General features: G+C 48.5%; 1 protein-coding gene across 1 annotated transcript; it reads left to right on the top strand.

Moving 5' to 3' along the window:
• Positions 1 to 1,181: 1,181 nt before the first annotated feature.
• spag7.L (sperm associated antigen 7 L homeolog) lies at positions 1,182 to 12,534 on the top strand. The gene is made up of 7 exons (XM_041587394.1): positions 1,182 to 1,337; positions 1,850 to 1,917; positions 5,838 to 5,926; positions 6,123 to 6,207; positions 9,815 to 9,904; positions 10,155 to 10,311; positions 11,924 to 12,534. The coding sequence occupies exons 1-7, from the start codon at positions 1,253 to 1,255 to the stop codon at positions 12,034 to 12,036; spliced, it is 687 nt and encodes a 228-aa protein (XP_041443328.1). The 5' UTR covers positions 1,182 to 1,252; the 3' UTR covers positions 12,037 to 12,534.
• Positions 12,535 to 13,291: the final 757 nt, after the last annotated feature.

Raw genomic sequence — 13,291 nt, 5'->3', positions numbered from 1 at the left:
ACAGCTGCCTGGTAAATCTAAGAACAACACTCAATAGTAAAATCCAGGTCCCACTGAGACACATTCAGTTACATTGAGTAGGAGAAACAGCAGCCTGCCAGAAAGCATTTCTCTCCTAAAGTGCTGGCACAAGTCACATGACTTGGGGCAGCTGGGAAATTGACAAAATGTCTAGCCCCATGTCAGATTTCAAAATTGAATATAAAAAAATCTGTTTGCTCTTTTGAGAAATGGATTTCAGTGCAGAATTCTGCTGGAGCAGCACTATTAACTGATGCGTTTTGAGAAAAAAAAACGTTTTCCCATGACAGTCGTAATCGACTTGGGAAAAGATATGAATTACTATTTATTAGCGCTGCACTTTTTATCACTAACATTCTATTAATTTTTTATAATGGTTTAAACTCCTCCTCGGTGTTGTAATCCAATGACTTGACGGATGTGAGAGACCCGGCTGCACAATTAACCGATTAACGAGGGTAAAAACGCCCTGTAGGGGACCTTTGAATCATTGGTAACAATTGTGGGATTTTTCAATTGTGTCGGTCGATTCTAAATTGACTGCACTTTAAAGCAGAAGAATCGATTGGTTTCATTGGACTGACAAGCACTGGGTTCCCTATCACAGATATTTATTATAAAGGTCTAATAACTTATTTCACTGACCTGTTTGAGTTAAATGGATTAAGTAGGTGTTTTTTTTCTCTTCTAATCTAAAGGCTAAAAACATAAGCAACTATCAAGGGAATACTTTGTGCGGTTTTTGTAAATAAGCTTTGAGATGGGGGTCACTGACCCCATCTAAAAACAAATGCTCTGTAAGGCTACAAATGTATTGTTATTGTTACTTTTTATTACTCATCTTTCTATTCAGGCCTCTCCTATTCATATTCCTGACTCTTATTCACATCAGAGCATGGTTGCTAGGGGAATTTGCACCCTAGCAACCAGACGGCTGAAATTACAAACTGGAGAGCTGCTGAATAAAAAGCTAAATGAGTCAAAAACCACAAATAATAAAAAGTAACTGCAAATTGTCTCAGAATATCCCTCTGTACATCGAGTTTAGAGGCCCAGCTTGTGGGTATGAGCAGCTGAGAGTGAGTCAGAGCCGCAGGAAACTCCCGCCTATGAGGGAAACAATTAGCGCTGCACATAAAGGCCCAATCAACAAGTACCGGAAGTTCCATGCCCAATATGGCGCTGCCCTGTCCTTATATTCCAGGCCGCGCCCCCGCTGCCACAAACCAAGATGGCGGATCTGCTCGGTTCAATCCTCAGCTCTATGGAGCGGCCGCCGCAGGTCGGTGACCAGGAGTCCCGGCGCAAGGCTAAAGGTGGGTTTCAGGGGATGAGCCTATGGGAAGGGACCAGGAAGCCCAATATGCGGCGGGAAGCAACCGGGAAATCTTGGCTTTCTCCTCACGCACACACTTATTGTTGCCGGTCGACTCGGATGCGCCATTGGTCAGTTTCTGTGTCAATTACAAATGGGCTTGTCCTCGCAGTGACGAAATAGGAATGCGATTGGCTGCAGCGGGCCTGGATGTGATGTCTGATTGGATAAGAAGTCTGCTTTTCTTTTACACGTGTGCGTGCGACCTGACCTGACCCCAACTGTTTATTGGTTCTTGTATTTGTCAATCAGTTTTATTCCTTGTGAGGGCATAAATGATAGTATTGGACACTGACTCACTGTATAATGTGTCTCACTGTGTATCTGCTGCTGCTGCTGCAATTGCCTCACACAACTTATTAACATACAGTAAAATACCTCTTGTTCTTACCCAGACTGCACTGCGGCCCCTCATGTCTCTCCCTCACCTCCTGCTTTTTATTTTATCTACAGAACAAGCCGCCAGAATGAAGAAAATGCAGGAGCACGAGAGGCGCCAGAAAGTGGAGTTCAGGAAACGGGTGTGTCCCTTTAACATTCTGTCTGCCCCTCCCCCTACAGGGTGATACAGTGACATAGACAGAAGGAGAGTCCCTCCCCCTGCAGGGTGATACAGTGACATAGACAGAAGGAGAGTCCCTCCCCCTGCAGGGTGATACAGTGACACAGACAGAAGGAGAGTCCCTCCCCCTGCAGGGTGATACAGTGAGACAGACAGAAGGAGAGTCCCTCCCCCTACAGGGTGATACAGTGACACAGACAGAAGGAGAGTCCCTCCCCCTGCAGGGTGATACAGTGACACAGACAGAAGGAGAGCCCCTCCCCCTTTAGGGTGATACAGTGACACAGACAGGAGAGTCCCTCCCCCTGCAGGGTGATACAGTGACACAGACAGAAGGAGAGTCCCTCCCCCTGCAGGGTGATACAGTGACACAGACAGAAGGAGAGCCCCTCCCCCTGCAGGGTGATACAGTGACACAGACAGAAGGAGCTGAGTCCCTCCCCCTGCAGGGTGATAGTGACACAGACAGAAAGAGTCCCTCCCCCTGCAGGGTGATACAGTGACCCAGACAGAAGGAGCTGAGTCCCTCCCCCTGCAGGGTGATAGTGACACAGACAGAAAGAGTCCCTCCCCCTGCAGGGTGATACAGTGACACAGACAGAAGGAGAGTCCCTCCCCTGCAGGGTGATAGTGACACAGACAGAAGGAGAGCCCCTCCCCCTGCAGGGTGATACAGTGACACAGACAGAAGGAGAGTCCCTCCCCCTGCAGGGTGATACAGTGACACAGACAGAAGGAGAGTCCCTCCCCCTGCAGGGTGATACAGTGACCCAGACAGAAGGATCTGAGTCCCTCCCCCTGCAGGGTGATAGTGACACAGACAGAAAGAGTCCCTCCCCCTGCAGGGTGATACAGTGACCCAGACAGAAGGAGCTGAGTCCCTCCCCCTGCAGGGTGATAGTGACACAGACAGAAAGAGCCCCTCCCCCTGCAGGGTGATACAGTGACACAGACAGAAGGAGAGTCCCTCCCCCTGCAGGGTGATAGTGACACAGACAGAAGGAGAGCCCCTCCCCCTGCAGGGTGATACAGTGACACAGACAGAAGGAGAGTCCCTCCCCCTTGCAGGGTGATACAGTGACACAGACAGAAGGAGAGTCCCTCCCCCTGCAGGGTGATACAGTGACACAGACAGAAGGAGAGTCCCTCCCCCTGCAGGGTGATACAGTGACCCAGACAGAAGGATCTGAGTCCCTCCCCCTGCAGGGTGATAGTGACACAGACAGAAAGAGTCCCTCCCCCTGCAGGGTGATACAGTGACACAGACAGAAGGAGAGTCCCTCCCCCTGGCAGGGTGATACAGTGACACAGACAGAAGGAGAGTCCCTCCCCCTGCAGGGTGATACAGTGACCCAGACAGAAGGATCTGAGTCCCTCCCCCTGCAGGGTGATAGTGACACAGACAGAAAGAGTCCCTCCCCCTGCAGGGTGATACAGTGACACAGACAGAAGGAGAGTCCCTCCCCCTGCAGGGTGATACAGTGACACAGACAGAAGGAGAGTCCCTCCCCCTGCAGGGTGATACAGTGACCCAGACAGAAGGAGCTGAGTCCCTCCCCCTGCAGGGTGATAGTGACACAGACAGAAAGAGTCCCTCCCCCTGCAGGGTGATAGTGACACAGACAGAAAGAGTCCCTCCCCCTGCAGGGTGATACAGTGACACAGACAGAAGGAGAGTCCCTCCCCCTGCAGGGTGATACAGTGACACAGACAGAAGGAGAGTCCCTCCCCCTGCAGGGTGATACAGTGACACAGACAGAAGGAGAGCCCCTCCCCCTGCAGGGTGATACAGTGACACAGACAGAAGGAGAGCCCCTCCCCCTGCAGGGTGATACAGTGACACAGACAGAAGGAGAGCCCCTCCCCCTACAGGGTGATACAGTGACACAGACAGAAGGAGAGCCCCTCCCCCTACAGGGTGATACAGTGACACAGACAGAAGGAGAGTCCCTCCCCCTGCAGGGTGATACAGTGACACAGACAGAAGGAGAGCCCCTCCCTCTTTAGGGTGATACAGTGACACAGACAGGAGAGCCCCTCCCCCTGCAGGGTGATACAGTGACACAGACAGAAGGAGAGCCCCTCCCCCTGCAGGGTGATACAGTGACACAGACAGAAGGAGCTGAGTCCCTCCCCCTGCAGGGTGATAGTGACACAGACAGAAAGAGTCCCTCCCCCTGCAGGGTGATACAGTGACCCAGACAGAAGGAGCTGAGTCCCTCCCCCTGCAGGGTGATAGTGACACAGACAGAAAGAGCCCCTCCCCCTGCAGGGTGATACAGTGACACAGACAGAAGGAGAGTCCCTCCCCCTGCAGGGTGATAGTGACACAGACAGAAGGAGAGCCCCTCCCCCTGCAGGGTGATACAGTGACACAGACAGAAGGAGAGTCCCTCCCCTTGCAGGGTGATACAGTGACACAGACAGAAGGAGAGTCCCTCCCCCTGCAGGGTGATACAGTGACACAGACAGAAGGAGAGTCCCTCCCCCTGCAGGGTGATACAGTGACCCAGACAGAAGGATCTGAGTCCCTCCCCCTGCAGGGTGATAGTGACACAGACAGAAAGAGTCCCTCCCCCTGCAGGGTGATACAGTGACACAGACAGAAGGAGAGTCCCTCCCCCTGCAGGGTGATACAGTGACACAGACAGAAGGAGAGTCCCTCCCCCTGCAGGGTGATACAGTGACCCAGACAGAAGGATCTGAGTCCCTCCCCCTGCAGGGTGATAGTGACACAGACAGAAAGAGTCCCTCCCCCTGCAGGGTGATACAGTGACACAGACAGAAGGAGAGTCCCTCCCCCTGCAGGGTGATACAGTGACACAGACAGAAGGAGAGTCCCTCCCCCTGCAGGGTGATACAGTGACCCAGACAGAAGGAGCTGAGTCCCTCCCCTGCAGGGTGATAGTGACACAGACAGAAAGAGTCCCTCCCCCTGCAGGGTGATAGTGACACAGACAGAAAGAGTCCCTCCCCCTGCAGGGTGATAGTGACACAGACAGAAAGAGTCCCTCCCCCTGCAGGGTGATAGTGACACAGACAGAAAGAGTCCCTCCCCCTGCAGGGTGATAGTGACACAGACAGAAAGAGTCCCTCCCCCTGCAGGGTGATAGTGACACAGACAGAAAGAGTCCCTCCCCCTGCAGGGTGATAGTGACACAGACAGAAAGAGTCCCTCCCCCTGCAGGGTGATAGTGACACAGACAGAAAGAGTCCCTCCCCCTGCAGGGTGATAGTGACACAGACAGAAAGAGTCCCTCCCCCTGCAGGGTGATAGTGACACAGACAGAAAGAGTCCCTCCCCCTGCAGGGTGATACAGTGACACAGACAGAAGGAGAGCCCCTCCCCCTGCAGGGTGATACAGTGAGAGAGACAGAAGGAGAGCCCCTCCCCCTGCAGGGTGATACAGTGACACAGACAGGAGAGTCCCTCCCCCTGCAGGGTGATACAGTGACACAGACAGAAGGAGAGTCCCTCCCCCTGCAGGGTGATACAGTGACACAGACAGAAAGAGTCCCTCCCCCTGCAGGGTGATAGTGACACAGACAGAAAGAGTCCCTCCCCCTGCAGGGTGATACAGTGACACAGACAGAAGGAGAGCCCCTCCCCCTGCAGGGTGATACAGTGAGAGAGACAGAAGGAGAGCCCCTCCCCCTGCAGGGTGATACAGTGACACAGACAGAAGGAGAGTCCCTCCCCCTGCAGGGTGATACAGTGACACAGACAGAAGGAGAGTCCCTCCCCCTGCAGGGTGATACAGTGACCCAGACAGAAGGATCTGAGTCCCTCCCCCTGCAGGGTGATAGTGACACAGACAGAAGGAGAGTCCCTCCCCCTGCAGGGTGAAATGGGTGAGAGTATTTTCTTGTTTCCCACAGATGGAGCAGGAGGTGAGTCAGTTCATACAGGACAGTACACAGACCAGGAGGAAGTTTGAGTCGATGGGGAAGATTGAGCGCAGCATCGTGTGAGTCTCTCTCCTACTCACACTTATACTCACACTCACTTACTTACACACTCACACTTACATTCACACTCTGACTTACACTCTCACTTATTCTCACTCACACTTACTTACACTCACACCCACCTATAGATTTGTTTCCATGCTCCAGTACTATGTGCACATTCCGTGTCCCATGATGCTCTGCTCTCCCCCTCAGTCACGATGTTGTGGAGGTCGCCGGCCTGACGTCCTTTTCTTTCGGGGACGATGAGGAGACTCGTTATGTGATGATATTCAAGAAGGTCAGTGGCACGAGAATAAACTTTACATGGGGGGTTCCCTATAGCTTTCATCTTTAATTAATATTAATGCTATGTCTTTATATGGTCACAGAACAACCCCTCAGTGACTTCTAATATCCTTATCATTTACAGTAGGGGGTACATTATCCCTTATAATACATGAGTGATACTCAGAGTTCCCTGTATAACTCAGCCTGCAGCCTTGTGTCTTTATATGGTCACAGAACAACCCCTCAGTGACTTCTAATATCCTTATCATTTACAGTAGGGGGTACATTATCCCTTATAATACACGAGTGATACTCAGAGTTCCCTGTATAACTCAGCCTGCAGCCTTGTGCCTTTATATGGTCACAGAACAATCCCTCAGTGACTTCTAATATCCTTATCATTTACAGTAGGGGGTACATTATCCCTTATAATACATGAGTGATACTCAGAGTTCCCTGTATAACTCAGCCTGCAGCCTTGTGTCTTTATATGGTCACAGAACAACCCCTCAGTGACTTCTAATATCCTTATCATTTACAGTAGGGGTACATTATCCCTTATAATACATGAGTGATACTCAGAGTTCCCTGTATAACTCAGCCTGCAGCCTTGTGCCTTTATATAGTCACAGAACAATCCCTCAGTGACTTCTAATATCCTTATCATTTACAGTAGGGGGTACATTATCCCTTATAATACATGAGTGATACTCAGAGTTCCCTGTATAACTCAGCCTGCAGCCTTGTGTCTTTATATGGTCACAGAACAACCCCTCAGTGACTTCTAATATCCTTATCATTTACAGTAGGGGGTACATTGTCCCTTATAATACATGAGTGATACTCAGAGTTCCCTGTATAACTCAGCCTGCAGCCTTGTGCCTTTATATGGTCACAGAACAACCCCTCAGTGACTTCTAATATCCTTATCATTTACAGTAGGGGGTACATTATCCCTTATAATACATGAGTGATACTCAGAGTTCCCTGTATAACTCAGCCTGCAGCCTTGTGCCTTTATATGGTCACAGAACAACCCCTCAGTGACTTCTAATATCCTTATCATTTACAGTAGGGGGTACATTATCCCTTATAATACATGAGTGATACTCAGAGTTCCCTGTATAACTCAGCCTGCAGCCTTGTGTCTTTATATGGTCACAGAACAACCCCTCAGTGACTTCTAATATCCTTATCATTTACAGTAGGGGGTACATTGTCCCTTATAATACATGAGTGATACTCAGAGTTCCCTGTATAACTCAGCCTGCAGCCTTGTGCCTTTATATGGTCACAGAACAACCCCTCAGTGACTTCTAATATCCTTATCATTTACAGTAGGGGGTACATTATCCCTTATAATACATGAGTGATACTCAGAGTTCCCTGTATAACTCAGCCTGCAGCCTTGTGCCTTTATATGGTCACAGAACAACCCCTCAGTGACTTCTAATATCCTTATCATTTACAGTAGGGGGTACATTATCCCTTATAATACATGAGTGATACTCAGAGTTCCCTGTATAACTCAGCCTGCAGCCTTGTGCCTTTATATGGTCACAGAACAACCCCTCAGTGACTTCTAATATCCTTATCATTTACAGTAGGGGGTACATTATCCCTTATAATACATGAGTGATACTCAGAGTTCCCTGTATAACTCAGCCTGCAGCCTTGTGTCTTTATATGGTCACAGAACAACCCCTCAGTGACTTCTAATATCCTTATCATTTACAGTAGGGGGTACATTGTCCCTTATAATACATGAGTGATACTCAGAGTTCCCTGTATAACTCAGCCTGCAGCCTTGTGCCTTTATATGGTCACAGAACAACCCCTCAGTGACTTCTAATATCCTTATCATTTACAGTAGGGGGTACATTATCCCTTATAATACATGAGTGATACTCAGAGTTCCCTGTATAACTCAGCCTGCAGCCTTGTGCCTTTATATGGTCACAGAACAACCCCTCAGTGACTTCTAATATCCTTATCATTTACAGTAGGGGGTACATTATCCCTTATAATACATGAGTGATACTCAGAGTTCCCTGTATAACTCAGCCTGCAGCCTTGTGCCTTTATATGGTCACAGAACAACCCCTCAGTGACTTCTAATATCCTTATCATTTACAGTAGGGGGTACATTATCCCTTATAATACATGAGTGATACTCAGAGTTCCCTGTATAACTCAGCCTGCAGCCTTGTGCCTTTATATGGTCACAGAACAACCCCTCAGTGACTTCTAATATCCTTATCATTTACAGTAGGGGGTACATTATCCCTTATAATACATGAGTGATACTCAGAGTTCCCTGTATAACTCAGCCTGCAGCCTTGTGCCTTTATATCAGGGGTGTCCAAACTTTTTTCACCAAGGGCCATATGCGGTAAAATATACAAACAGCCGGGCCACTCACTGTGGACACGCCCATTTTGTGGCCACACCCCCCGATTACCATGTTCATTTTACAAATTTTAAATAAGTAACACACACATACAAACACACAGACAGATACACACACACACACACAGTGACACACACAGTGAAACACATACATATAGTAACACACATAGACACACACACACATACAGACAGATACACACACACACATACAGTGACACACACACACACAATGACATACACACACAGTGACACATACAGACAGACACACACACATACAGTGAGGCACACAAACATACAGTGACACACACACACACAGTGAAACACATACAGACAGATATACACACACACACACATACAATGACACACACACACACACACAGTGAAACACATACAGATAGACACACACACAGTAACTCACACACTCGATCTGTAACTGACTCCCTTGCCCGGCTGCAGCCTCACTAAATCCACCCCTCCCCCAAGCCAAGCACCGAACAGTTTTACTCACAGTTCATGAGAACATGCAGGAAATCCAGGCCAGGTTAGGCAGCAGTTGGAGCCATGCTTTCAGTTTGTTTACTGGCTCCCCCTCCCTCCCCGCACTACACTAAACTCCAGTCACGGGGAGGGGAGGGCGGAGTTTAGGACAGGCTTCTGTAGCTTCTGTGAAGCACTGTAGGTTCCGCCCCTCAATGACGCCGTGGAAGGAAACTTTTTTTTTTATGGATGCTGAGAGGGGGGAGGGATTTCTGCACTCTGCGGGCCAATTAAAAATGGATATCGGGCCGCATTTGGCCCGCGGGCCGTAGTTTGGACACCCCTGCTTTATATGGTCACAGAACAACCCCTCAGTGACTTCTAATATCCTTATCATTTACAGTAGGGGGTACATTATCCCTTATAATACATGAGTGATACTCAGAGTTCCCTGTGTAACTCAGCCTGCAGCCTTGTGCCTTTATATGGTCACAGAACAACCCCTCAGTGACTTCTAATATCCTTATCATTTACAGTAGGGGGTACATTATCCCTTATAATACATGAGTGATACTCAGAGTTCCCTGTATAACTCAGCCTGTAGCCTTGTGCCTTTATATGGTCACAGAACAACCCCTCAGTGACTTCTAATATCCTTATCATTTACAGTAGGGGGTACATTATCCCTTATAATACATGAGTGATACCCTGCCCCCTCTCTTGTCTATAAGGAGTTTGCCCCGTCGGATGAAGAACTGGAGGCGTATCGCAGAGGGGAGGAGTGGGACCCCACAAAGGCTGAAGAGAAGAAGAGGCTGAAGGTTTTTATTTACATTGGGGCATAAGCTGATAAAGGGGAGGTTGAATTGAGGGGGGCTGGTGAGCTGCTGGGCCAGTATATGGAGTAACATGACTAGTTGTCCCTATAGAGTAGAACTGGTAGTAGAATCCGTTGGGTATAATGCTGGGGGTTTATGAATATTGGAGAGGGGAGAGTTATTGGGGAGGTGACATTATATGGACACTAGTTGGGTTACTCTGCTCCCCTTACTTTCCCGTGTGTCCCTACAGGAGCTGACACTGCGTGAGGCACAAGCCGATGCCCTGAGAGCCCCGGCCACAGTCAGACCGGCCACGGACTATAAGGACAAGTACACTCATCTGATTGGCAAGGAGGCCGCTAAAGATGCAGCTCACACCCTGCAGGCCAACAAGGCTTATGGCTGTGGTAAGTGGGCAACAAATATTGAATATGATCTGGGCTTCATTTAGATTCCTTCTACCATCCTACTCTGCTGCCATATTGATTCATTTAGACAGTACAGTATGAGAGTATAGCTTATTGTGTGCCCAGAACATTCCTTCTCTGTATATTTGTATTTATACATATGGGAGGAGGAGGTGCCATATTGATTCCCTTAGACAGTACAGTATGAGGGTATAGCTTATTGTGTGCCCAGAACATTCCTCTCTGTATATTTGTATTTATTACATATGGGAGGAGGGAGGTGCCATATTGATTTCCTTAGACAGTACAGTATGAGGGTATAGCTTATTGTGTGCCCAGAACATTCCTTCTCTGTATATTTGTATTTATACATATGGGAGGAGGAGGTGCCATATTGATTCCCTTAGACAGTACAGTATGAGGGTATAGCTTATTGTGTGCCCAGAACATTCCTTCTCTGTATATTTGTATTTATACATATGGGAGGAGGAGGTGCCATATTGATTCCCTTAGACAGTACAGTATGAGGGTATAGCTTATTGTGTGCCCAGAACATTCCTTCTCTGTATATTTGTATTTATACATATGGGAGGAGGAGGTGCCATATTGATTCCCTTAGACAGTACAGTATGAGAGTATAGCTTATTGTGTGCCCAGAACATTCCTTCTCTGTATATTTGTATTTATACATATGGGAGGAGGAGGTGCCATATTGATTCCCTTAGACAGTACAGTATGAGGGTATTGTGTGCCCAGAACATTCCTCATCACACAGGGGGACAGGAGAGTGTTTTGCCTCTGTAGCCAGATCATCCCATTTTCCTGGTGCACAGACTGGCTCTTACAGACAATGGTCGCTCTAAACCCCTCCCACTCTGGGGCTTCCCTCATGTTTGCGCCAGAACACAGAACATTATGTTGAATATTCAGAGTTCCAACGAAACAGAGAAAATAAAGGACCTTATTTCTGTTTCTGGGAATTCCCCTCTTTTTCATAAGAACCGCGTCTGTACAAACGGCGACATTCCCAACTGACAGTTGTACGTGACTGACGCTTGGCCTGGGCCTTGGGATCCACTGAGGGGAATGTTCTGGCTTTCCAGCTCTGCGACTCCCAGTAACTCTTATCCGAATAAGTTTATTTCTAATCGGATTCAATTTCAGACAATTTCCTACATTTTATCTACAGGAGAGTGAGCAGGGAAAGTTGTAGTTCAGCCTTACACCCCGAGGGCATTCCCTGGGCTTCCACCTCCCCTTAGGATTAGTTTGCCCTTTAGTCACTCCCATATCCCAGAATTTATCCTAAACCCAGTTGTCTCCCCTGTATCTGCTGTGGCCAATCTCTCCCAGTATAATATTCCTTAATCCTCCCAGCTGACAGTTGGGGAACAAGGGGCTGCTGGAAATTGCCATAACTATTCATTGGAGCCTCTTTGTTGTTGAAATAGCAGGCGGCCTCCAGCCCTTCCCATCACCCTCCCCCAATTTACCCCCCAGATCTTCAGTCTCCTGGGAATAAGTCTGCATGTGGGTGGGAGCTGCCATATTGCTGTGACATTTATTACATATGATCGTTGCATAAACGTTTAATCCTCTTTGTTACTTTCAGTTCCCGTCGCCAACAAGCGAGACACCCGATCCATCGAGGAGGCGATGAATGAGATCCGAGCCAAAAAGCGCCTAAAACACGAAGACGGTGACGCAGAGAGTGTGGGCTCCTGAGACCTTGCCCCTGGAATATTGCCACTCAAACATGGCCGCCCCCGCTGTAACTAGGCCTCGGCTTCCGGTTTTCTGCTCTGATGATTTTATAATGATATATTTGTTTTAATATATAGGGGTGGGTGTGGCCTGTCCTGAGTGGCCTGTTGGTCATTTATTTTAATATTCACCCCCCCCCCCGGCAATTTACTGGGCGCATGTTGGGGGGAGCACAGTTGCTGGGCAGTCGCAACCAGCAGTGATGTGAAGCCTTAAAGCTTTAGGTACTGGGGGAAGGGCTTAATGCTGTGAGTTTGATTGGACTGTGGGAGGAGCTCCCCCGCCGCTCTACAAATAAGGAGGGGAGGAGCTAACGCTGATTATTTCTATTTATTCATTAAGTGGCGTTTTTGTCATTTCTCCCCAGATACAAATGTGGCCCCAACCTCTTACTCATTACTGGGACGCTTCTGATGTTTCTTCTGTTTTTAGTTCAATAATAAAAGTTTTACCTCTTAACTAACGAGCCCTTCTCATGTAAAGGGGCGGGGTCACTGGAAAATGAAGGATCCTGGTATTTCGTCCAGTTGCTATGAAATTTCACTCCCCATAGCAACTGGACTTTATTGACTCTGCAGCATCAACTGCAGCGGGGTTGTGTCCCATGGCTGTGTTAAATAGCAGTGCAGGCTGCAGCATGTGTAAATATGGCCGGTTAGTTATTACTGCCCCTCTGAGGCAGAGCCGTTAAGCAGAAGAAAAGGGGTGGGGCTTACAGTAGGTGGGCGGATAACCCCACTCACTAACCTGCAATTGATGTAAAAGCTCAGGGAGCTGCAAAGGGACCGGGCCCCACAGCAGAATCCATTTAGGGCCCCTCCACTTTGGATATTAATCCTTATTTCTCTAGTCGGCCCTCGTGTCAGTGCAGAGCAGTGGGTTATGTCCAGTTTCACCTCTGGAGGCGGGACTGAAGAATTGGTCTCTTGGCCCCTCCCTCAGGATATATAGACTCCGCCTCTGTTTCCCAGTTCTTTTGTCCTGACTTGGAGGTGAAGGAGAGAAATTTCTCTTCTGTTTTATTTCTTTGATTTTTTAAGATTCATCAATACCTGGATGACACAGGTGAGTCACGAAGAGCTGTCTCTTTACGTTATTTACCCCTTCCTCCTAACTGGCAGATATTAACCCTGTCCCTCTGGCACACGCTGTTCTACAAAGGGTTAAGGAGTTGGGCCAGGTGTGCAGAGCTACTTACAGCCCAACAGGTGTATGA

This window comes from Xenopus laevis, chromosome 3L, assembly GCF_017654675.1.
Source record: "Xenopus laevis strain J_2021 chromosome 3L, Xenopus_laevis_v10.1, whole genome shotgun sequence".
Classification (NCBI taxonomy): domain Eukaryota; kingdom Metazoa; phylum Chordata; class Amphibia; order Anura; family Pipidae; genus Xenopus; species Xenopus laevis.
Note: the sequence above shows the minus strand (reverse complement) of the source record. Positions and strands in the feature narration are given on the sequence as shown.

Coding starts and splice junctions, on each gene's coding strand:
- spag7.L (XM_041587394.1), top strand. CDS start 1,253: ATGGCGGATCTGCTCGGTTCAATCCTCAGCTCTATGGAGCGGCCGCCG. Junction 5,927..6,122: donor AAGATTGAGCGCAGCATCGT/GTGAGTCTCTCT, acceptor TCTCCCCCTCAG/TCACGATGTTGTGGAGGTCG. Junction 6,208..9,814: donor ATGTGATGATATTCAAGAAG/GTCAGTGGCACG, acceptor CTTGTCTATAAG/GAGTTTGCCCCGTCGGATGA.